The 26,730-nt window shown below is 48.0% G+C and overlaps 1 protein-coding gene across 4 annotated transcripts in view; it reads left to right on the forward strand.

The window, feature by feature from the left end:
• LOC140385753 (1-phosphatidylinositol 4,5-bisphosphate phosphodiesterase gamma-1-like) overlaps positions 1–26,730 on the forward strand; it is a 439,770-nt gene that overhangs the window by 141,064 nt on the left and 271,976 nt on the right. For all 4 annotated transcript variants that reach the window (XM_072468226.1, XM_072468225.1, XM_072468227.1 and 1 more), the window contains exon 2: positions 6,790–6,939. In XM_072468226.1, the coding sequence (XP_072324327.1) occupies positions 6,790–6,939 (150 nt within the window). The remainder of the gene's footprint in view (positions 1–6,789; positions 6,940–26,730) is intronic.

Raw genomic sequence — 26,730 nt, forward strand, 5'->3', positions numbered from 1 at the left:
GTGACGAGTGGGGAACTTCATTAGGCGAGAGGATAGCAGCTGGGTCCCTGCCACCATCCAGGCTCCACCTTGATTAATTCCATTGTGGGAAAGCCTCTGGAATACCTTCTTGCCCCGCTGTCAATTGAGGGTCTTAACTGGACAATTAGTACCCACTTAAGTGCCTCGTTCCACCTCCGCTGGTATTTACCCTGACATGTCTGCTTGCAGGGAGGTCCCCCATTCAAAGACACTGAGTGCCTGAACGAGGGACCTGGCATTGTGGGACAGGGGATGCTTCTAAGAGCCATTGACTGCTGCCCCCCTCATCCCTACCCCCATGGCCCTGCCACCTCACCCCACGATGCCACTCCCATCATCTCTTACCTGTGGCGTGGGATCCAGCAACGATATTAGGCCTTAACTGAGTATCATACAGACAGCAGTCACTGCATCCCTAGTGACGATGCCAGCCTCTGACTGTAAACCATGTTGACTTGTTCTAACCATACAATGTTTTTTCACGTGCATTGTCAGGATTTCCTGAATAATAAACTCCAGCATTTTCTAATGTTGGGCTAACTGGCCTGTAGTTTTTTTTCTTTCTTTTTTTCTCTCTCCCTCCTTTCTTGAAAAGCGGTGTAAGATTTGCCAAGTTCTGATTTAATGGGACCATTCCTGAATGTAAGGAATTTTGGAAAATCATAACTAGCCCTGCCTGTATCTCAGTTTAGGCCAACAGATCCAAGTGCTTTGTCAGATATTAGTCCCTTATGTTTTTCCATTACTTTATTTCCTCATCCTTTTTAGCTCTAGGTTATCATCAATTTCTGGTATGGAACTTGTGTCTTCTACTTGCTCAATGCTTCTGCCACTTCATTGTTTCCCGTGATAATTTCCCCTGTCTTTGCTTCTACAGGACCAATGTTTACTTCAGCTACTCTCTTACTTTTAATTTTTTAATACAATCTTTTGCAACCTGTTTTTATATTTCTGGCTAGTTTACTCTCATATTCTATTCTGTCTCCCTTTTATCAACTTTTTGATCACCCTCTGCTGATTTGTAAAACATTCCCAATCCTCAGACTTGTTACTGTCTTTTGCAACATTGTGAGCCACATATTTTAATCTAATTCTCTCTTTGACTTGCTGAGTGAGCCACAGATAAGTATTTCTTACTGAGCTTTCTTTGTCAAAGGAAAGAATTTCTGTTGAACATTTTGAATTGTTTCTGTAAATGTTTCTCACTGTTCATTTACTCCCCAATATCTTTTAGTTTATTTACCTCATTAACATTAGCCAGTTCAATGCTCATATCTAATTAATTGGCTTTCATTTAAGGTTTAAGATATTTGTTTACGATTGGCAAATGTCACTTTCAAACTTAACATGGGTCAATACGTACTGTCTGTACGGAGTCTGCACGTTCTCCCCGTGTCTATGTGGGTTTCCCCTCACAGTCCAAAGATGTGCAGGTTAAGTGGATTGGCTATGATAAATTGCCCTTAGTGTCTAAAAAGGTTAAGTGGGGTTACTGGGGGAGGGGGGCAGCACGGTGGCGCAATGGATAGCACTGCTGCCTCACGGCACCGAGGTCCCAGGTTCGATCCGGGCTCTGGGTCACTGTCCGTGTGGAGTTTGCACATTTTCCCCATGTTTGCTTGGGTTCCGCCCCCACAACCCAAAGATGTGCAAGCTAGGTGGATTGGCCACGCTAAATTGCCCCTGAATAGGAAAACTATTTGTTCAATATCCAGCCTAAACATTACTGGCAATGAAATTATCACAGATTATGGCTAAGAATCCAGGTTTTGCTGCTCGTTACCACAACCCGTTGGAAAGTGAAGTAATTTGAATTAGAATCGGATTGAACTTGTCTGTAATGCTCCCTATAGCAAGTACTCTTTTGCTACTCACAGTTCAGCATGTGTAAGGTGCCAATGGTCTACAGTGCCTGTGGAATCATGCTTGAGGAAGCAGTCAGTACTTTCAGGGGAGGAGGGAAAAGGGAAAAATTGGCAGGAAAAAATAACATGGAATGCTGCCATTGTCTGGAAGATGAAGAACGCAGCTCAAGTGAGAACCATTTGCAAATGTAAGCAAGAGGCACTGAACGGCTGGAGCTTTTCTGAGCAGCTTAAAATTTCATTTAACTCCTTCTAAGCGTGATTTTATTATTTTCCGTGGGTGGATTTGCATCAATCTAAGGATTATTTTGCCATGAGGAGCCCTTGTAATAGAGATTTTGCAAATGGAATAAACCCTATGGTGCAAAACATAAAAGCAAATTACTGCGGATGCCTGGATCTGAATCCAATAGAGAAATGCTGGAAAATCACAGCAGGTCTGACAGCATTTGAAGGGAGAGAAGAGAGCTAACGTTTTGAGTCCAAGTGTCATCTCTTTTGGTTTCAGACCCTATGGTGCAATAGATTAAAACGTTCCTATAGAAACAAAGGTTTGAATCAAGCCAAACTGATGGGTTGCCTACGAAGTGTCTGCCAAATTACTTTGATTACGCTTAATGAATGGCTTGTATGTGAAGTGGAAAATTCACACTAATATGCCTGGTCCATGTTTGCGTGGACCAGTGCTAAACGGCACCATGGCGATATCTCCCAGGCACGGGTTTTCGTTCCCAGGCCACAGGAGAACCGGGTGCTGACACATTTAAATAAGCCTAATGACTCACTTAAATACGCAAATCTGGATCTCGCCCAGTGAGTGCATGATCCAGATTGTGACGTCTCGTGAAATCATGTTAGAGAGGCCTCTCAAGTGATGTAATAGCGTTGTCACGTCACTGGGCGCGACGAACCCATTCGATCACGCCCCTTGTATTTATGGCCCCTAGTTTTGGGATCTTCCACAGGTGAAAACATTTTCTCTACATCTATCCTATCAAAACGGTGCATACTATTCAATTTTGTTTAACTTAAGGTTTCTGGGTATTTGAAATTTCAGTTACTGAGAAAACTAATGGATGGAAAAAGCCTTTTGAGCAATTTACAGTAATGAAAAAGGCCTTATTCAGGTGAACAGGAGAAATAATTAATTAAAGCAAATTACTGGGGATGCTGGAATCTGAAACAAAAATGGAAAATACTAGAAAATCTCAGCAGCTCTGGTGACATCTGTGGAGAGAAAAGAGGGCTAACATTTCGAATCTGGATGACCCTTTGTCAAACTGAGAAGGAACTGGAAATAGGATCAGATTTATACTGTTATGGGGGGGGGCTTGGAGCAGTGGGGCTGGATAGACGGTCAGCGATAAATGGATATTGCCAAAGATGACATGGACAGAAAGACAAAGAAAATATAAATGGGGTGATCAAGGCTAACAACCGCGCAACCTCAAACAAACTACCCAGCCTTCAGAACAGCGACCACGACACCACACAGCCCTGCCATGGCTATCTCTGCAAGACGTGCCAGATCAACGACATGGGTACCACCATTACACGTGAGAACACCACCCACCAGGTATGCGGTACATACTCGTGCAATTAGGCGAACGTTGTCTACCTCATACGCTGCAGGAAAGGATGTCCCGAACCGTGGTACATTGGCAAGACCATGCAGATGCTGCGACAACGGATGAACGGACATCGCGTGACAATCGCCAGGCAGGAATGTTCCCTTCCAGTTGAGGAACACTTCAGCAGTCAAGAGCATTCAGCCTCTGATCTCCGGGTAAGCGTTCTCCAAGGTGGCCTTCAGGACGCGCGACAACGCAAAATCGCTGAGCAGACACTTATAGCCAAGTTCTGCACACATGAGTGCGGCCTCAACCGGGACCTTTGATTCATGTCGCATTACATTCATCCCCCACCATCTGGCCTAGGCTTGCAAAATCCTACCAACTGTCCTGGCTTGGGACAATTCACACCTCTTTAACCTGGGGTTACCCCTATCTCTGGATCTGTAAAGAGTAAAGACTTAATTACCTGCAAATGCTTGTATTCAAAGCATTGTCTTGCATTTTTGACTTTGTCTATATATATGTTTCTGGAACCTACCTCTTCATTCACCTGAGGAAGGAGCAGTGCTCCGAAAGCTAGTGATTTGAAACAAACCTGTTGGACCTTAACCTGGTGTTGTAAGACGCCTTACTGTGCTCACCCCAGTCCAACGCTGGCATCTCCACATCAAGGCTAAGAAAGATGTTGATAATGGCACATTAAGAGATCAGAATGTTTTAATGGCAGAACAAAGATTAGCATACTGTTAAAGGACTACTAGCAACAGATGGCCCAAGTGGGGTAGGATGGTGGGAGGGGGGGACAATGGTGAGGGAAATACAGATGGATGGATGAAAGAAATGAACATGAATTGATAGAAATAAAAATAGGGTGAAGGTGGAGGAGAGAGTTCACAGTCTGAAGTTGCTGAACTCAATGTTAAGTCCCGAAGATTGTAAGATGCCTAATCAGAAGATGCTGTTCTTCCAGTTCATGTTGGGCTTCACTGAAACACTGCAGCAGGGCAAAGACAGACGTGTGGACATGAGAGCAGGAGGGTCAATTGAAATGGCAAGGAAGGTCGGGGTCATTCTTGCAGATGGACCGAAACTGCTTTTCGTCTCTCAAATGTAGCGTACACAGCATTGGGAGAAGCAAATGCAATAGATCAGATTGCAGGAAGTGCACGTGAAGCACTGTCAACTGAAAAGAATGTTTTGGCCCTTGGATGGTGAGCAGGAGGAGGTAAAGGGTCAGTTATTACATCTTCTGCGATTGCATGGGGAAGTTGCCATGGGAAGAGAATGAGGTGTTGAGGGTGATGGAGGTGTGGACCACGATATCCTGGAGGGAATGGTCCCTGCAGAATGCTGACAGAGGGGAGTGAGGAGAAGATGTGTTTGGAGGTGGTATCATGCTAGAATTGGTGGAACTGGTGGAGGATGATTCTTCGAATGTAGAGGCTGGTGGAGGTGAAAAGTGAGGACAAGGTGGATCCTATCCTGGTTCTGGGAGGGAGGCAAAGGGGTGGGAGCAGAGATGCTGGGGATGGGCCGGACATGGTTGGACATAGCTCTGTCAACCACAGTATGTGGGAAACCAGGATTAAGGAAGAAGGAAGACATGGCAGCAGGATCTTTTTGGAAAGTGGCATAATCGGAAGAGATGCGATGGAGCCAAAGGAACTGAGAGAATGGGATGGAGTCCTCATGGGATGTTTGGTGTGAAGAGCTGTAGTCGAGGTAGCTGTTGGAGTCAGTGGGGTTGTAATGGATATGAGTGGACAGTCTATCGCTAGACCTGGAGCTAGGGAGATCAAGGAAGGGAAGTGAAATGTCGCAGATGGACCATGTGAAGGTGATAGAGGGGTGGAAATTGGAAGCAAAATTAATACATTTTTCCAGGCCCAGACGGGAACATGGGGCACAATTCTCCCGAAACGGCGCGATGTCCGCCGACTGGCGCCCAAAACGGCGCCAATCAGGCAGGCATCGCGCCGCCCCAAAGGTGCGGAATGCTCCGCATCTTTGGCGGCCGAGCCCCAACATTGAGGGGCTAGGCCGACGCCGGAGGAATTTCCGCCCCGCCAGCTGGCGGAGAATCGAGCGGGGGGGGGCCCGCCAACCGGCGCGGCGCGATTCCCGCCCCCGCCGAATCTCCAGTGCTGGAGACTTCGGCAACCGGCGGGGGCGGGATTCACAGCAGCCCGCGGTGATTCTCCGACCCGGCGGGGGGTCGGAGAAGGACGCCCATGAAGCGGCACCAAAACAGGAGAAGTAATTGAACTGGGTTCATATTATATATCTTTTAAGTTTTAGCAAACATGTCAATTTTATATTCCTCATAGCCCAAAATTAAAAAGATATTGCAATTTTGTAGATGTAGAATGAGTTAGTGGCTAAAGGGTGATGTGCTGGGGAGTGGAGAACTGCATCATTACAGTGCAATCATTCACATAAAGAGATTATTACTGTGTGGCAAGTTACATTTATTCGTACATATAATGGATAGAAGTTGACAAAAACTCCAAAACACACCAGCAGAAAGTAAGGTTTTGTAGACAGCAAGTACACACACTGGTAAGATTTTTAAATAGATTATTGGTTGATCTCTTGTGGCATTGAACACAGGCACTGAACTAAGTATAGCCTTCAAGTGAAGTGGGGTTAGTGGGCAAGAGGGCCATTGGACCAAGCATGCTACCTAATTCAGTCCACATTATAAAGTCAGTAATTATGTTTTTAAAATTTTTATATTCCCGTTATGTCCTAGGTCTGCAGTTATAACAAAACTTATCCATGTAAACCTGCCACATTCAGCTACTAACAATTAGGCTTTGTGGGGAGGGGAGTATAATTAAAGTCTTAGACATTTTACACAATCTTAGAATCTCTACAGTGCAGAAGGAGGCCATTCAATCCATCGGCTCTGCATTGACCCTCCGAAATAATACGCCACCTAACCCTATCCCCGTCACCCCACCTAACATTGTTTGGACACTAAGGAGCAATCTATCATGGCTAATCCACCTAACTTGCTCATCTTTGGACCTTGGGAGGAAACCGGAGCACCCGGAGGAAACCCATGCAGGCATGAGGAGAATATGCAAACTCCGCACAGTAACCCAACGTCAGAATCAAACTCATGCCCCTGGCGCTGTGAGGCAGCAGTGTTAACCATGGTGCCACCGCGCTGCCTTATAAATATAGAATACTTATATGGAATAAGTTTGGACATGGAAATTCAAAATGAAAAATGTTGACAGGAAGATCATATATGTACAATATTGTTAATATTATTGCTTTAATCCATGGAATAACCTGAAATTTCTTCCTTTCTTTTCATACAGTCGACATTCGGGAAATTAAAGAAATTCGACCTGGGAAGAATTCGAGAGATTTTGAACGTTACCCAGATGATGCACGCAAACTGGATGCTAATCTATGTTTGGTCATTCTATATGGAATGGAATTCAGGCTGAAAACACTCAGTCTTTCAGGTAACTTATTTTACCTATTTTTGTGCTGATCAAATAGAGAGGTGCCAGTGCTGACAATCCCACAACAGGTACACTCCATAAATTATATGCAGATTAACAATCCTTCAACTTTTGTTCTGTCAAGCAGTCTGACATCAGGTATAGCATTTATTAGGGTAGGGTAAAACTTCTTGGTACAGAACAGGTACATGCTCCAAAGTGCCACTATCACTCCCCTGAGGCACTACCTTAACAATCCTGGAAATGTGTTGATAGACTGATTCCTGGACAGCTGCAAGGTCCTGCAAGACTCATTGACACTGGTATCATATGATATGTGTTATGAAACTGACTTCCCTTCTGAGCAGGGTGGGGCGGGGTGGGATGTGGGGCTGTCAGTGGTTGTTGTGGGAGTTGAGTTTCCCAGGTGCAGATTAGGGCCAGGCGGTGGGTTTTGTTGCATTCACAGTATGCCAGGCCACGCATGCTGGGTTTTGGGTTTCTCCTCCTTCAGTGAAAGAGCTCAGCCATCCTGACAGCTATGCACCTGTGTAGAAAAAATGGCATAGAATGGGACACAGTTTTGGTGCCATAACAAGAGGAGTCCTGGGACAGGGAGAGGGAACGCAGAGGGAGATCGCAGAAAAAGAGAGAGCAAAAGAGCGAGAGGTCTCAAATGGGGAGACTACTGGGAAAGAGCCACTGGGAAAAACCACTGAGGAGAGCAGCAAAGGGAAGAGGTTCCAGGCAGCAAAAGTGATGCTGTTGGCAGGCTCAAAGGTGTGAGGGCTTGGGAGGTCTGGAAAGCTGAAAAGGCAGCAGACGTTAAGTGACTCTGTGCTGTGGGCCATTGGGGCAAAGGTAACCGTTTGGAGCAGCAATGTCCTGCTCAGCATGGTTGACGAGTTAGAGCTCTGACCATGATTCGGTGCTGGAGTGCAAGCGCGGGAAGCCAGTGGAAGTACTGATGAACAGGGCCATGTAGCCCATAATAATAATAATCTTTATAATTGCTTCATGTAGTCTTAAATTAACACTGCAGTGAAGTTATTGTGAAAATCCACTAGTCGCAACACTCCGGCACCTGTTCGGGTATACTGAGGGAGAATTCAGAATGTCCAATTCACCTAACAGCACATCCTTTGGGATTTGTGAGAGGAAACCGGAGCACCCGGAGGAAATCACGCAGACACAGGAAGAACGTGTCACTCCAAACAGACAGTGACCCAAGCAGGAATCGAACCCGGGACACTGCCGCTGTGAAGCAACAGTGCTAACCACTGTGCTACCGTGCCGCCCAGATTGGAGCCTGCTCCACAGTTCAATTAGATCATCTACCTTAATGTCACTTTCCTGCACAACCTCCATATCCCTTGATGCAATTAATCTCCAGAAATCTATTGATTTCTGTCTCGGACATTCTCCATGATTGAGTTTTCGGAGCCGTCTGGGATCGAGAATTCCAAAGATTCACCACCTTCTTAATGAAGAACTTCCTCCTCATCTTGATCTTAAATGCCCTACCCCTTATCGTGAAATTTTGTCCCCTAGTTTTAGACTCGCCAACCAGGGGTAACATGTTATGCACGCCCTGTCATGCCCTATAAGAATTTTGTAAGTTTCAATGAGGTCACCCCTCATTCTTCAAAACTCTCGGGAAAGCAGACTCAGTCTCTTCGATCTCTCCGCTTAAACGAATCCAGCCATCCCAGGAATTAATCTGGTGAACCACCATTGCATTCCTTTTGGCAAGTATCTCCCTCCTTAGATAAAGGCACCAAACTGTGAAGTATACCCCAGTAGTCTCAGGATAAGAGGAGGTGAGCAGGCATGTAGGCAATCGAAGTTGAGCAACCTTTGGAGGGAATTCAGAGGTTCAATTTTCAGAGGTGAAGCCTGAAAATACCTTGTGAAGGGGCAGAGTTTTTACGAGATTGTGTAATTCACAGTGGGCACTGAAGTCTGAGTGGGTTGCTGAGAAATCCATGGGATCTGTCTTGGTGACATCTGCATTTATTGTGCAGTGTATTGTGTTTGCCGGTTAATTCATGTGCACCTCATGTTGATTCTGAAGGTTGAGTATTAAGATAGATATTCTATTTGTTTTAACTTTTCTGACTGTAGTAAAGTTTATTTTGTTTGTTGAAAAATCATGGAATCATGTGGCTTTATTCTCTTAGTAAGTACCTGAGGTCTCAAACTTTGTCTATTTCAACAAGAAGTTGCTGAGCCCTAATTGTATTGTACCCAAAGCTTGGAGGTATGGTCCAGGATCCTACAATATGATATGATAGCAGCAATCTGAGCCTTAGTGGGGGAAAACTGAACGTGCATGACTTCAGCCTCAGCTGCTGGTGCTTCAGCCAGATATTGGATGACCTCTGCTTGTGCTACAGTGGGAGCTGAGATCTCGGCCCTCACACATTACGTTATGGATGACTCCACAGGCTTTCTCATGGACTTAGCTATTTCCACACTGGAAGGGATGAGATCCAACTCTGCAGCGAGCTTTGTGCCAATTTTATGTTAATCTCACCCATGCTCCTTAACATTGACTGGCCTGCCAATGCACCAAGCCGTTCAAGTGTACAAACCTATCAGGTTGCTTCTCCAGGTCAGCCTGCTGGAGTACTCATCTGAGTCCTCTGCAACAGAACTTGTGTGCGATCTCATTCTTCCATGGCCTGGAATTGTGTTACAGTTGTTCCCTGTCCCAACTGCAGGCCACTCATGACCAGTGTGTAACCATATTTCTGTCTCTGTTCTGTATATTTTCTGTCGTTAAACCATCTTCTAAAGTAGGTACAATGTCAGTATCTGAGCTGGTAGCTGTAAGAGTGAGAGCAAATGACGATGCTTGTCTGTCATCACTGTCTTCCTGCTCTTTTATCTCTTTCTTTTCAATTGAGTCCACAGAATTCCTACAGTGCAGAAGGAGGCCCATTGAGTCTGCACCAGCCCTCTGAAAGAGCACTCCAGCTAAGACCCACTACCCTACCCTTTCCCCGAGACCCCACCTAACCTGCACACCTTTGGACTGTAACTTATTTCTGTAACTGTCTGACCAGGTTACAGTTCTTGAGTATCTGAAAGGGGAATTTGCAGAATTGTATGGTTATAGTGAGGGGAGGAGTGAAAAAAAAGAAGTGCACTTGTAAATCAGAAGAGAATGAGGGCAAAGGGCAAATCAGATGAAAGAAGGAGAATTAGATATGAGCGCACCACCATCTTAAATGGTTTCATGAATTTAGTGTTTTGCCTGCATCAGAAGTAAGTACATGCTAATTCCATTTAAATGTTGCCTGTACCTGTTTTCGCGGCCAGTCCAAAATCATGGTCAAGGAGTCCTGCATTGTGAAAGGCGATGATTTCCAGATTTAATTGTGATGAATGTAGGAATTTCAGATATATTGTATTATAGGTATTTGGTGCAGTAAGAGATAAACACCTGGGTTCGTGTGTGTATGACTGCTGTAGTCATATGTTTAAAGAATCCTGGTTTGAAAGGTTTGGGAGATAGGAGTGCAATTAGGGCATCGTAAAAGCTTGGGCTAATGGAGTTTTATTTAGATGAAGGGGTTTCCTGTGGAGTTAGATACATTAAGCGGGATTCTCCGACCCCCCGCCGGGTCGGAGAATCCCCGGGGGGCGGCGTGAATCCCGCCCCACCGCTCCGACGCCGGCTGCCGTATTCTCCGGCCCGGGGGGGGGGCCCGCGGTGGGCTGGCCTGCGATCGGGGCCCACTGATCTGCGGGCGGGCCTATGCCGTGGAGGCACTCCTTCCTTCCGCACCGGCTGTAGGCCTCCTCCATGGCCGGCGCGGAGAAGACACCTCCCTGCGCATGCGCTAGAATACGCCGGCCGGTCTGCGCATGCGCTAACTCGCGACGCCTCTTCGTCACTGGTTGGAGCAGCGCCAACCCCTCCGGCGCCGGCCTAGCCCCCGGAAGTGCGGAGGATTCCGCATCTTCCGGTCGGCCCGACATCGGAGTGGTTCGTGCCGCTTTTTACGCCAGCATCGGGCCATCGTGGGGATTCAGGAGAACCCCGCCTATTGTGTTTCAGCTTGGTAAGATGATGTAATTAATGGGAGGAGCTGAGGTATCAGGCAATTTGTGGAAAAACAGTTTTAGTTGAGTTTTAGATTGCTCTCACTGCAGTTCTGTTAAAGATCTGTCTGCAGACAGATTAGCAGTTTCTTTCCAAGCAGCTCAGAATTGTACTATCGGAAGGTAAGCTGAAACAAGCTGAGAAGTAGCTTCTAAAGAAATATAGCCAGAGTTTCTGCAGGATTCAGGTCTTTTCTTTAAAACAGTCTCAAAAGATCTCTCTTTCGCACAATAGAGTACCCAGCCATATCTGTACAGCAGGCATTCCTGAATGCTAACTGTATTTGAAAATGGATTGAGAGCTGAGATGTTTTTTGTTGTTTGAGTGGGAATAAAGATGGCAGTTAAGGGTTATTGTGACACTGTTGATTAGCATTGTTTAAGGTAAGCTAGTTTCTTGTGTGATGTTAAAGATATTTTAATACTGTGTTAGTAATAAAATTTGTTTTAATGTCCCATTCTTTGTGAAATCACTCCAGTCTTACAAAATTAAAATAAAATATTGGGGTTTCTGTCCAGTATCCTAGCCACTGTTGGGGTCTGGTCTGGTATCATATTACAATTCACATTAAATTGAGGTAGTAGTGGGAGTTATAGTTTGCAAATTTCGCAACCCCACTTAACCTTTGAACACTAAAAGGCAATTTAGCATAGACTGTGGAAGGAAACCGGAACACCCGGAGGAAACACACGCAGACAAGGGGAGAATGTGCAAACTCCACACAGACAGTCACCCAAGGTCGGAATTGAACCCGGGTCCTTTCTGCCGTGAGTTAACAGTGCTAACCACTGTGCCGCACTACAGTTTCTCCCTATCTACTCTGTTCAGATTTCTCATGATTTTGAATTACTCCATCAGATTTCTTCTCCTCCAAGGAGAACAGCCCCAACTTTCGAGTCTATCTACATAACTGAAGCCACTCACCCCTGGAACCATTCTTGTGAATCCTTTCTGCATCCTCTCTAATGTTTTCACATCCTTCCTAAAATGTGGTTGCCATACCTGGATGCAATATTCAATTAAGGCTGAACCAATGTTTTACACAGGTTTAACTGGACTTCCTTGCTTTTGTACTCTTTATCTCTATTGATAAAGCCCAGGATGTCCTGTCCTGCCACCTTGTCCTTTCGTTCCACCAATCGGTATGTGTCCTTTTGAAGTTCTAAACTGTCCTCCTCACAGTTCCCAATACTTCCAAGTTTTGAATCATCTGCAAATTTGGAAATTGTGCACAGTGCAAAGGTCTAGGTCATTGTTACATATCAGGGAGAGCAGGGGACCTTACATGGATCCCCGGGTATTTCCATTAAAAACCTTCCTCCAGTGAAAAACAACCATTAACTATTACATTTTGTTTCCTGTCACTCGCCAATTTTATATCCATGTCTCTGCTGTCCCTTTTATTCCATGAGCTCCAACTTTGCTCCAAGTTTATTGTGCAAAACTTTCTGAAATACCTGTTGGAAATCCATGTTGCCTCTTATCTCATCAAAAAATCTCAAGTAAGTTAACCAAAGATGATTTTTCCTTCATTAACCTGCGCTGGCTTTCATTAATTAGCCTGCATTTGCCTAAGTGCATATTGATTTTGCTCCCACTTATTATTACTAAAAGCTTCCCTACTACCTAGGTTAAACTGATTGGCCGACAGTTGCTGGACTTATTTTTCCACCATTTTTTGAACAAGGGTGTAGCTTTTGAATTTTCCGGTCCTCTGAGAGGACTCCTGAAACTAAATAAGAATGTAAAATTTATAACCAGCGCCTCCACAATTTCCACTCTCCATTCCCTCAGCATCCTTGGCTGCATTCGGAAGAGATGGTGGCCCAGTGGATATGTGACTGGACTAGTAATCCAGAGATCCAGACTAATTCTCTGGGGACAGGGGTTCAATTCAAATTGTAAACAAGTTCAATAATAAATCTGGAATTGAAAGCTTGTCTCGGTAATGGTGACTATGAAACCATTATCGATTATCGCAAAATTCCATCTGGTTCAATTTAGGGAATGAAATCTGTCATCCTCACCTTCTCTGGCCTATACATGACCCCAGATCCACAACAATGTTGACTCTTAACTGCCCTCTCAAATGGTCGAAGTCACTCAGTTCAAGGGCAATTAGGAATGAATAACACTCATATCTCATCTCAGAATTATTTTTTCTTTTTTTATAAATTTAGAGTACCCAATTCATTTTTCCAATTAAGGGGCAATTTAGCGTGGTCAATTCACCGACCCTGTACATCTTTGGGCTGTGGGGGCGAAACCTACGCAAACATGGGGAGAATGTTCCAACTCCACACGGACAGTGACCCAGAGCCAGGATGGAACCTGGGACCTCGGCACGGTGAGGCAGCAATGCTATTCACTGCGCCGCCGTGCTGCCCCATAGCCCATCTCAGAATTAGAAACATCTCACCTGGCCCTGGTGCCTTCTCAACCTTAAGTATAGACAACGTATCAAATAATTCATACATTATGTACACATTATATAACCATAAGATATAGGAACAGGAGTAGGCTGTTCGGCCCTCGGGCCTGCTCCGCCATTCACTAGGATCATGGCTGATCAAACATTCCTCACGTCCATTTTCCTGCCCTGTCCCCACAACCCTTGATTCCCTTACTAATCAATAACCTATCAATCTCAGTCTTAAATATAAACAAGGACTCGAACCCAACAGCTCTCTGTGGCAGGGAGTTCCAAAGACTCTCAACACTCTGAGAGAAGAAATGCCTTCTCATCCCAGTCTTGAATTGGCACATCTTTATTCTGAAACTATGCCCTCTAGTCCTAACCTCTTCCATGAGTGGAAACATCCTTTCACAGGAAACATCCTGTCGAGCCCCTTCAGAATCCTGTATGTTTCAATGAGATCACCTCTCATTCTTCTGAATTCCAATGAGTGGAGTTCCAACCTGTTTAACCTTCGCTCATAAGACAATCCCACTATACCGGGGGTCATCCTAGTGAACCTTCTCTGAGCCGCCTACAATGAAATAATATCTTTCCTCAAATAAGGGACCAAAACTGCTCACAGTGCTCCAGATGTGGTCTTACCAGTACCTTGTGCAGTTGCAGCATGTGATATAGAGTTTTAAGCAGCATGGAAAGAGGCTCTTTGGCCCGTCGTGTCTGTGCCATCAAGCCCCTGTCTACTTGAATCTCATTTTACAGCACTTGGCCCGTAGCGATGTATGCTGTGGTGTTTCAAATGCTCATCTAAATACATCTTAAATTTTGCGAGGGTTTCAGCCCCTACAGCCCGTTCAGGCAGTGAGTTCCAGGTTCCCACCACCCGCTGGGTGAAAAGGCTTTTCGTTTAATCTCCTATAAACCTCCTGTCCATTACCTTAAATCTACGCCCCCTAGTTATTAACCCCTTTGCTAAGGGGGAAAATACCTTCCTGTCCACCCTATCTATGCCCCTCATAATTTTATATACCTCAATCGAGTCCCGCCTCAGCCTTCTCTGCTCCTGGGAAAACAACACAGCCTATTCAGTCTCTCTTGATAGCTGTAACGCTCCAGCCAGGCGACATCCTGGTGAATCTCCCCTGCACCCTGCCTAGTGCAATCACTTCCTTCCTATTTAGTGGCGACCAGAACTGCACACAGAACTCCAGCTGTGGCCTAACCACCGTTTTATACAGTTCCACGATAACCTCCCTGGTCAGAAAGCCTGTGCTTCAGTTAATAAAGGCAAGTATCCCATATGCCATCTTAACCACGTTATCTACCTGTCCTGCTGTCTTCATGGTCCCTCTGGTGCTCTATACTTCCTAGGGTCCTACCATTCATTGTATATTCTCTTGTCATGGTGGTCCTCCCAAAATACATTACCTCACACTTTTCAGGGTTAAAGTCCATATTCCACTAATCTGCCCATGTGACCAGCCTGTCTATATTGTCCTGTAATCTCAGGCTTTCCTCCTCACTATTTACTGGACAACTACATTTTGTGTGATCTGTAAACTTAAAATGGCCATGAAGTTGGATTGTTGTAAAAACCTAACTGGTTCCTTCAGGAGAGGGTACTCACAATCTTTACTCAGTCTGGCTTCCCTACTCATTTACTCCACCCCTTTGAAATAAGGGCCAGCATTCCATTAGCCTTCCTGATTACCTGCTGTACCTGTGTGCTAGCTTTCTGTATTTTGTGCACAAGTTCCCCCAAGCCCCTTTGTGTGGCAGCTTTCTGCAGTTTTATTCCATTTTATTAATATTCTGTTCTTTTGTTCTCCCTTCCAAAATGAACAACGTCACATTTTCCCACATTATACATTTGCCAACTTTATGCCCATTTACTTAACCTATCAATATCTCTTTGCAAACTGTTTGTATCCCTCACACGACTTGCCTTTCCACCTATTTTTGTGCCATCTTTAAATTTGACGACAGAACATTCGCTTCCTTCTTCTAAGTCATTAATATAAGTTGTAAATAGTTGCGGTCCCAGCACTGATCCCTGTGGAACCCTGTTGGTTACAGGTCGCCAACCTGAAAAAGAACACCTTATTTAATTACATCTTAAAAAATTTCATATAATTTTATTAATTTTAAACCCTTCCAAGTATCTGACCACCACCCCTTTTACCATGAGGAAGAATTAAAAATTAAATGCGCACAACAGTCCTGCAAGTCTCTACAGGTGGGTGCGAGGAGTGTAAGAAAATGCTAGAAAGGAACTCCTTGAGAAGAACACTGGGGCATCAGGGATCTGGGGCGAAATTCTCCGATATCGGCGCGATGTCCGCCGACTGGCGCCCAAAATGGCACAAATCAGTCGGGCATCGCGCCGCCCCAAAGGTGCGGAATGCTCCGCATCTTTGGGGGCCGAGCCCCAACCTTGAGGGGCTAGGCCCACGCCGGACGAATTTCCGCCCCACCAGCTGGTGGAAAAGGCCTTTGGTGTCCCGCCAGCTGGCGCGGAAATGACATCTCCGGGCGGCGCATGCGCGGGAGCGTCAGTGGCCGCTGACGGCATTCCCGCGCATGCGCAGTGGAGGGAGTCTCTTCCGCCTCCGCCATGGTGGAGACCGTGGCGAAGGCGGAAGGAAAAGAATGCCCCCACGGCACAGGCCCGCCCGCGGATCGGTGGGCCCCGATCACGGGCCAGGCCACCGTGGGGGCACCCCCTGGGGCCAGATCGCCCCGCGACCCCCAGGACCCCGGAGCCCGCCCACGCCGCCTTGTCCCGCCGTTCAAAAGGTGGTTTAATCCACGCCGGCGGGACAGGCAATTTATCGGCGGGACTTTGGCCTATCCGGGCCGGAGAATCGAGCGGGGGAGCCCGCAAACCGGCGCGGCCCGATTCCCGTCCCCGCCGAATATCCGGTGCCGGAGACTTCGGCAACCGGCGGGGGCGGGATTCACGGCAGCCCCCGGCGATTCTCCAACCCGGCGGGAGGTCGGAGAATGACGCCCCTGATGGATATCTGGGGCAAAATTCTCCCCCAACGGCGCGATGTCTGCCGACTGGCGCCCAAATCGGCGCCAATCAGACGGGCATCGCGCCGGCCCAAATGTGCGGAATGCTCCGCACGTTTGGGGGCTGAGCCCCAACATTGAGGGGCTAGGCCGACGCCGGAGGGATTTCCGCCCCGCCAGCTGGCGGAAATGGCGTTTGATGCCCCGCCAGCTGGCGCGGAAATGCGCGCATGCGCGGGAGCATCAGCGGCCGCTGACAGTTTCCCGCGCATGCGCAGTGGGGAGAGTCACTTCCGCCTCCGCCATGGTGGAGGCCTTGGCGGAGGCGGAAGGAAAAAGAGTGCCCCCACGGCACAGGCCCGCCCGCGGATCGGTGGGCCACGATCGCGGGCCAGGCCACCGTGGGGGCACCCCCCGGGGCCAGATCGCCCCGCGCCCCCCCCCCAGGACCCCGGAGCCCGCCCACGCCGCCTGGTCCCGCCGGTAAATACCAGGTTTAATTTACGCCGGCGGGACAGGCAATTTCTGGGTGGGACTTCGGCCCATCCGGGCCGGAGAATTGAGCGGGGGGTCCCGCCAACCGGCGCGGCCCGATTCCCGCCCCCGCCCAATCTCCGGTACCGGTGACTTCAGCGGGGGCGGGATTCACGGTGGCCAACGGCCATTCTCCGACCCGGCGGGGGGTCGGAGAATGACGCCCCTGTTTGGAAAACTATACAAGAATAGAAATGATCTTATCTTGACCGAAAAAACAAACTGAGATGGGTGTAGTCCTTGATGTGAAGGAGAACATGATCATAATGGAGATTAGGCTATCTGGCCTCAGTCCAGTTAAGGTGAAAACTCTGTGGCTATGGGTAAGAATCGCAAAGAACAGGGAGCTAATCTTGGAGGATGAAAATTGGTCCAAGAACTTTCTGATTAAAATTTGGGTCAACTACTAAAGTGTACAATGTTCAAAATTGAATGTTACATCCAGCAATTAATTGAGGAATCCAAGTGATCGTGGGATTAGACTGAATATTTTGTAATGCCCAGGTGAAGGTACAATTTAGGAGCACACTTTAGAAGCAGTGATCTGAATGAAGTCGAGTGTAAGCTTAAGGTGCATGTTTAAAAACGAATGTGTGCAACAGAAACAGTGGAAATAATGTATGAAAACAAATTCTGAAATATAAAGTCAACGGTACTGCTGTGGGCCAATATGAATATTAACAGAAAGGAAATTAAGAAATGGGTTAGGTGAACTAAAATAGTAAATGAGGTTATGAAAACAGGGAATATTAAAAGAAATGAGGACTTTACCAGTAAAAACGGAAAGGATGGAGACACTGAAAGGTGACATGGTTAAATACAGGCAAAGATTATCAAATGGCTTTCAGATTCTGCTGGCCTTTTTTCGACTATTGACACTTACTCTGAACTAAAGCTTTTTTAAAAAGATATTTTTATTAGGATATTTGCAAGTTTTTATAATAATAACAATAACAGTGACATAAACATGGTACAATAAACATTCCCCCCCCCCCCCCCCATCACAATCTTCACACACTCGAACCATAAAACAACAGACCGGCCCTCTTCCCCGCGCCCCCCCCCTTCGGAATTCTGCTTCTGCTGACATTTTAATTTTCCCCGAGAAAGTCGACGAACGGCCGCCACCTCCGGGTGAACCCAATCCTTGGCCCTCTTAAGGCAAATTTTATTTTCTCGAGACTGAGAAACCCAGCCATGCCACTAACCCAGGTCTCTACACCCTGAGGCTTTGAGTCCCTCCACATTAATAAGATCTGTCTCCGGGCTACCAGGGAGGCAAAGGCCAAGACGTTGGTCTCTTTCGCCCCCTGAACTCCCGGCTCCTCCGACACTCCAAAGATCGCCATCTCCGGACCCGGCAACACCCATGTTTTGAGTACCATGGACATTGCCTTAGTGAAACCCTGCCAAAACTCTCTAAATTTCGGGCATGCCCAAAACATGTGGACATGATTTGCTGGGCTTCCACGCACCTCGCACACCTGTCCTCGACCCCAAAAAACTTGCTCATCCTGGCCACCATCATGTGTGCCCGGTGGACTACCCTGAATTGTATCAGGCTAAGCCTGGCACATGATGAGGATGTATTAACCCTGCTTAGGGCATCCGCCCACAGACCCGGCTTTATCTCTCCTCCTAGCTCGTCTTCCCACTTGCCCTTAAGCTCTTCCACCGGAGTTTTCTCCGAATCCAAAGGTTCCTGGTAAATATCTGATACCTTCCCCTCTCCCACCCAGGTACTGGTGACTACTCTGTCCTGTTTCCCCTGTGGTGTGAGCAGCGGGAACCTGCCTTCTCAAGAAGTCTTGCACCTGCAAATACCTAAACCCATTCCCTGCTGGCAATTCAAATTTATCCTCCAAGGCTTTCAAGCTGGGGAAGCTCCCGTCTATAAATAGATCCCCCATCCTCCTAATTCCTGCCCTTTGCCATCTCCGGAACTCGCCATCCAGCCTACCCGGTACAAACCGATAATTATCTTAAATCGGGGTCCAAACCGATGCTCCCTCCACTCTCTTATATCTCCTCCACTGCCCCCAGATTCTCAGAGCCACCACCACCACCGGACCTGTGGAGTATCGAGCCGGCGAGAACGGAAGTGCTCCCAAACTTGTGTCTTTACATGACGCCGCCTCCATCCGCTCCCACACCGACCCCTCCCCCACTACCCACTTCCTAATCATGGCTATATTAGTAGTAATTGCAAAGGTTTGGCAGCGCCAACCCACCCTCCCCCCGACTGCGCTCCAGCAACACTTTCTTCATTCGCGGGGTTTTACCCGCCCACACAAAGCCTGCAATAACCTTATTTACTCGCTTGAAAAAGGCCCTTGGGATGAAGATAGGGAGGTACTGAAAAACAAACAGAAATATGGGGATGACCGCCATTTTCACAGTCTGTACCCTCCCCGCCAGTGATAGCGGGAGCATGTCCCATCTCTTAAAGTCCTCTTTCATTTGTTCTACGAGCCGAGATAGGTTTAACTTGTTCAGTGTCTCCCATTCCCGGGCCACCTGGATTCCCAGATATCGATAGCTCCTTCCTACCATTCTAAATGGCAGCTCTCCCTGTCTCTTCTCCTGCCCTCATGCCTGGATCGCGAACATCTCGCTTTTCCCCATGTTCAATTTATACCCCAAAAAATTACCAAATTCCCCGAGGGTCCCCATAACTTCCCCAATCCCCTCCAACGGGTCTGAAATATACAAGAGCAGGCCATCTACGTAAAGCGAGACCCGGTGCTCCACCACTCCCACCCCCCCCCCGAACCAGCCTTTTCCAGTTCCTAGAAACTATTAACGCTATGGCCAATGGCTCTATGGGCAGAGCAAACAGTAGTGGGGAGAGGGGGCACCCTTGCCTCGTCCCTCGGCGTAGTTTAAAATACTCCGACCTCAGCCAGTTCGTACGCACACTCGCTCCTGGTGCCTGATAGAGCAACTGCACCCAGTCAATGAAGCCCTCACCAAACCCAAACCTTCCCAGCGCCTCCCACAGGTAATCCCACTCCACCCGATCAAAAGCCTTCTCCGCATCCATTGATACCACCACCTCCATCCCCCTCCTTCTGAGGGCATCATAATAACATTTAAAACCCTTCAAACATTGGCTTTGAGTTGCCTACCCTTTACAAATCCCATCTAGTCCTCTCCTATCATCCCGGGACACAATCCTCTATCATTGTGGCCAGTATCTTAGCCAGCTGTTTGGTGTTCATATTCAACAGAAAAATTGGCCTGTATGACCCACATTGCTACGTATCCTTCTCCTGTTTCAAGATCAATGAAATCAAGGCCTACGACATTGTTGGGGGGAGGACTCCCTTCTCTCTTGCTTCAGTAAATGTCCTCACCAGCAGTGAGCTTAACATCTCTGAAAACTTCTTAGAATTCCACCAGGTAGTGGTCCGGCCCCGGGGCCTTGGCCGACTGCATGCCCTCCAGACCCTCAATTATGTCCTCAATTTCAATTGGGGCTCCCAGCCCTTCCACCAGATCCTCATCCACCCTCGGGAACCTCAACTGACCCAAAAACTGCCTCATCCCCTCCACCCCAGCCGACTCATATAATTTGCTGCAAAAATCCTTAAACACCTCATTCACCCCCACAGGGTCCAGGACCGTATTCCCACCTTTACTCTTTACTCTCCCTATCTCCCTGACCGCCTCCCTCTTTCTGAGCTGGTGCGCTAACATTCTGCTAGCCTTTTCCCCATACTCATAAATCGCCCCCCTTGCCTTCCTCAGCTGTTCCATCGTTTTCCCTGTAGTCAACAGCCCAAACTCCGCCTGTAACCTCCGCCGCTCCCTCAGTAGTCCCGCGCCTGGGGCCTCCAAGTATCTCCTGTCCACCTGGAGTTTCCCCTCAACTAACCTATCCCTCTCAGCCTGTTCTGCCTTTTCTCTGTGGGCCCGTATCGAGATTAATTCCCCTCTGACCACTGCCTTCAAAGCTTCCCAAACCGTTGCTGCAGAGACCTCCCCCGTATCATTTATTTCCAGGTAGTTCTGGATGGACTTGTTCACCCGCCCACAGATCGCTTCGTCCGCTGACAACCCCATATCCAGCCTCCATAGCGGGCATTGTCCTCTCTCCACACTAACCTGTAGATCCACCCAATGTGGGGCATGATCCGACACTGCGATTGCCGAGTACTCCGTATCCACATCCCCGGTATTAGAGCCCTGCTCAGAACAAAAAAGTCGATGCGAGAGTATAGCTTGTGGACATGGAAGAAAAAAGAAAACTCCTTCGCCCTTGGCCGTGCAAACCTCCATGGGTCTACTCCCCCCATCTGTTCCATAACCCCCTTCAATTCCTTTGCCACGGCTGGCACCCTCCCTGTCCTGGGTTATGGGGATAGGGTGGAGGTGTGGACCTTAGGTAGGGTGCTCTTTCCAAGAGCCGGTGCAGACTCGATGGGCCGAATGGCCTCCTTCTGCACTGTAAATTCTATGAAACTCTGTTTCTCACTGCACAGATGCTGCGAGACCTCCTGAGTTATTTCAGCATTTTCTGTTTTTATAGAATCATACAATTCCTACAGTGCAGAAGGAGGCCATTGAGTCTACACCGGTCCTCTGAAAGAGCACCCTACATAGGCCCACTTCTCCGCCCTGTCCCCGTAACCCCACCTACCTTTTTATGGACACTAAAAGGCAATTTAGCATGGCCAATCCACCTAATGTGCACATCTATCGACTGTGGAAGGAAACCAGAGCACCTGGAGGAAACTCACGCAGACATGGGGAGAAAGTGTAAATTCTACAAGCCACCTGAAGTTGGAGTTGAACCTGGGTCCCTGGCGCTGTGAGACAGCAGTGCTAACCACTGTGTCGCCGTCACCACCCGCACCCCCCCCCCCCATCACAAATGGATCCCAAATTGATTCTTTCCGCGTTCATGGAGGAGACCCTATCCCGTTTCCTCAGCTTGAAATTTGAATTACTAAGAACTAAAAAGAAAAAGGTAAGGAAAGGTTTGCATAAAATATACAGAGGGAGCTTTTCATGATCACCGGACTTCTCAAAGTGCTTAACAACTATAAGAAAGAATAGGAATGCATATTTTCAATCCCTAATAGACTGAATGCAGTATAAAGAGCACAAGGCACCAGGTGAGTTGAATTTCATTCAAAAGTACTTCAAGAAGTGACTTGCAAAATCAGTTGAGTGTTTACCGTGTAGGTAATCATTTCCAAAAGAATGTCCAGATTGCGTATTGGAATGTAGGTAACTACACCATTTTTACAAATGGGGAGGGGGGATGAATTGAGTTACTTTTGTTGTGGGTAAAGTATTAGAAGACATTCTGAATAATCAAACGGCAGATAGGCATAGTATAGTAAGAGGGAGTCAACATTGACTTATTGGCAAGTGGTTTTACCGAATTAAATTACTGAGTTTATTGTGGAAGTGACAGACTTGTTTAACATTTAAAATTGGTGATCTATTTCACTTTCAGCGAAGCTTTTGATATTGTGCCAAATAACGAGATGAGTTGCTAAGATAAAAAGTCAAGCTTCTGAATACATTGAAAATTGCCTCATGGATGTTGGTGAGTGGAGCTGTTTTGGGGCAGCAAAGAGACACTGGTTGAAATAGTGTGGCACAGGCACACAAAATGCATAAATACAATGACAGCTGGAACAGTTTAGAGGTTGGCTTTTCTGAAGTTCACGTCCTGACTTCCCAAAGCCTTTCCATCACCTTCCAAGCCTTGGTCACTTGTGCAGTGAGATCCTCTGCACTTGCCTGCATGGGTACAACAGCTGTGGCAGCAGTCGAGAAACCCGACACTGTTCGGAACAAAACCGGTTGATCACTTGATTGGCAGCCCATCCACCACCTTAACCAACCACTCTCTCCACCAACGAGATGCCGTGGATGCACTGTGTAATATTTCAAAGATGCCATGATGCAACTCACCAGGGCTTTTTTAACAGGGCACAAAAATCGAGGAATGGCACAGTGTAAGGTGACACTAAGAAAAGACAATTTGATCTTGGGATATCTTTTGGGGCGGCATGGTGGCACATTGGTTAGCACTGCTGCCTCACAGCGTCAGGGACCCAGTTTTGATTCCGACCTCGGGTGACTGTGTGGAGTTTGCACATTCTCCCCGAGACTGCGTGTGTTTCCTCTGGGCGCTCCGATTTCTTCCCACAGTCCAAAGATGTGCTGGCTAGGTGGATTGGCCATGCTATATTGCCCCTCAGTGTCAAGGGATGTGTAGGTTAGGTTAAGGGGTTATTGGGATAGGGCAGGTAAGTGAATTTGAGTGAAGTGCTCTTACAAAGGATTGGTGCAAACTCAATGGGCTGAATGGCCTCCTTCTGCATTGTAGGGATTCTGTGATATATATCAGAGAGATAAAGCAGAGATTGCAGGCGTTGATGAACGGTTTGTACCATGCGCTGGAATAGCCTTGTCTGAATTCTTCCGAGGTAGTTTCTCAGGATGTCAGTAACAAAGGATTATGGGGCGGGATTCTGCGGGAATCGGCAGGGCGGGCAACTCTGGCGCCGAGGAGTGGCGTGAACCACTCCGGCGTCGGGCCGCCCCAAAGGTGTGGAATCCTCCGCACCTTCAGGGGCTAGGCCGGAGTGGTTTGCGCCGCACCGGCCGGCGGGGAAGGGGCTTGGCGCCACACCAACCGGCGGCGAAGGGCCTCCGCCAGCCGGCGCGAGTTGCCGCATGCACGGGAGCGCCAGCGTATGCTGGCGTCATCCCAGCACATAGGCAGGGGGGGTTCGTCTCCGCTGAAGTGTTGGAGGTACAGACGAACCAACACGGTTGCGATTGGTACAACGCAGTTTTATTCCATTTAACTATTTATACATCAGACTTGGTACTCAGCACGTTGTGACGGTGTGAGTGTCTTGCTATGAGGACCTGGCCCTGTGCTGTCTTCAGATGGACTGCCCAGGAAGTGTTGTGTTTCTTGTCTTATACTGTGTCTGCCCTTGTCTGTGATTGGCTGTCGTGTTATGTGTGCTAATTGGTCCGTTGGTCTGTCTATCATTATGTATATGTTATGATGTATGTTTGAATATCATGCCATCCACCTTTTTTTACAAGATAATGTGCCTACGTGGTTATAAATATAAATGTGTCCTGAATGCAGCTAAAGGTGTGTGCGTGTGCGTAATATTTACATCATGGTCATGGGGCTTAACTATATACAAGGGGCGATGTCAGGTGTGACATGCTAACGAGGTTGTACCATAACAAAAGAAGAACAACGTTGAAATTTGGAACGATCAAACGAGGCCTGTAACGATAAAACAGTGACATGTTATAAAACAGTGGTTGCAAAAGTTTGACGTGTGAACAGTCTCATAAGTCCAGTCTAGTAGGTGGGCGACGAATTCGGGTTGACCGCCTCAAGGGTGGGTTGAGAACCACCGGCTGAGGTGCGAGCCTGGCCACCGGTGGCGACAGAAGGGGCATGGTATATGGCAGCTCCACGAAGTCGCTATCAGGAACCAGTGGAGGACATGGCGTCTGTGTAGGGTCCCGTTGCGAGCGTGGAAGTAAGCGAACGGCTCGGCGATTGCGCCTACGCACGGATCCATCTGGCATGCGTACCAGGAACGAGCTTGGAGCCACGCGTCGGAGAACTTCGGCAGGTACTGACCAGCCACCGTCTGGTAGGTGGATGCGGACGTTGTCTCCAGGGGCCAGGGAGGGAAGATCAATTGCCCGTATGTCGTACGACCTCTTCTGGCGACCGCGCTGCAGTTGCATCCTATGCAGTACTGGAGTATGGTCTATTGTTGATGCCAGGATGGAAGGCACAGTGGTTCTGAGGGCGCGACCCATCAGCAGCTGTGCTGGTGAGAGACCAGTGGCTAGTGGGGTCGAGCGATAGGCCAGCAGGGCGAGGTAGAAGTCCGACCCGGCAGCAGCAGCCTTGCAGAGGAGCCGCTTGGCAATGTGAACGCCCTTCTCTGCCTTTCCATTGGACTGGGGATGCAGAGGGCTGGACGTCACTTGTGTGAAGCCATACGAAGCAGCAAAGGACGACCATTCATGGCTGGCAAAACAGGGCCCATTGTCCGACATGACAGTCATCGGAATGCCGTGGCGAGCAAAGCTGTCTTTGCAGGCCCTGATGACAGCAGACAACGTAAAATCGTGCAGGCGTATGACTTCTGGGTAGTTTGAGAAGTAGTCAACTATGATGACATAGCCCATGCCGAGCACGTGAAATAGGTCGACACCCACCTTCGCCCAGGGGGACGTCACCAGCTCATGGGGCAGAAGCGTCTCAGGAGGTTACTGTGTCTGCTCTTGTCTGTGATTGGCTGTCGTGTTATGTGTGCTAATTGGTCCGTTGGTCTGTCTATCATTATGTATGTGTTATGATGTATGTTTGAATATCATGACATCCGCGTCGGCCATCGGGGAGGACCACAGCGGCCGAAGCGGAAGAATAGAGTGCCCCCACGGCACAGGCCCGCCCGCGGATCGGTGGGCCCCGATTGCGGGCTATGCCACCGTGGGGGCACCTCCCGGGGCCAGATCCCCCCGAAGACCCCGGAGGCTGCCTGCGCAGCCAGGTCCCGCCGGTAAGTACCTGTTGTAATATACGCCGGCGTGACTGGCCAAAAACGGGCAGCCAATCGGCCCATCACGGGCCGGAGAATCGCCAGCCGACTTGCGCGGTGCAATTCCCAGTCCCGCCAAATCCCTGCCGCCGGAGAATTCGGCAGCCAGTGGGGGCAGGATTCACGCCGCCCCCTCCCGGCGATTCTCCGACCCGGCGGGGGGGTCGGAGAATTCCGCCCATGGTGTATCCTCCTCAAATTTGGTTTCTGTTAGGAATTTGTTGCCATCCTCTGTCTACTTCACAATGACATGTGAACCATGATCCTTACCAATGGAACCACAACAGACCCTATCTAAGTCTAGACTGCCGTCAAACAAGGCTGTGTCATCGTACCAAAACTCTTCTTCGTCTTCCTCACTATAATACTGCGCCTTACCTTCAGTAAATTACCCATAGGCATAGAGATAATTTACAAAGCAGATGGAAAAACCATTCAATCCAAACCAAAGTCACTCCAACTTCAATCGTTCAGTTTCAGTATGCAGATGACACTTGTGTGTCTGCTCATGCAAAAACTGAGCTCCATCCAGCTCATTGTCAACTTCTTCTCTGAAGCATATGAGAAAATGGGTCTTTCACTAACCTAGAAAACTGATGTCCTCTTGCAACCAGCACAACACCCTCCCTTTTCCATTAAAATCAACAGCACGAGTCTGGCAAATGTGAACTATTTTCAATTTCTTGAGAGCCTCCTCTTGACAAAGGTAGACATATATAGTGAATTTCATGATTCTCTCCAATATGCCAGCTTAGCCTTCAACAGACTGAGGAAAAGTGTCGGAAAAGAGTATTTAAGGAATGGGATACCTGACCTTAGGTCTACTCTGAATTCCAAGTTGCATAAATCATATAATGTAATGGTTGAGTTGGGCGGCATGGTAGCACAGTGGTGAGCACTGTCGCTTCACAGCGCCAGGGTCCCAGGTTCGATTCCCGCTTGGGTCACTGTCTTATGTGCGGTGTCTGCACGTTCTCCCCGTGTCTGCATGGGTTTCTTCCAGGTGCTCTGGTATCCTCCCACAATCCCGAAAGACTTGTTTGTTAGGTGAATTGGACATTCTGAATTCTCCCGAGAAGGCGCCGGAATGTGGCGACTTGGGGATTATCACAGTAACTTCA

Source organism: Scyliorhinus torazame, chromosome 11 (genome assembly GCF_047496885.1).
Source record: "Scyliorhinus torazame isolate Kashiwa2021f chromosome 11, sScyTor2.1, whole genome shotgun sequence".
NCBI classification, from domain to species: Eukaryota; Metazoa; Chordata; class Chondrichthyes; order Carcharhiniformes; family Scyliorhinidae; genus Scyliorhinus; species Scyliorhinus torazame.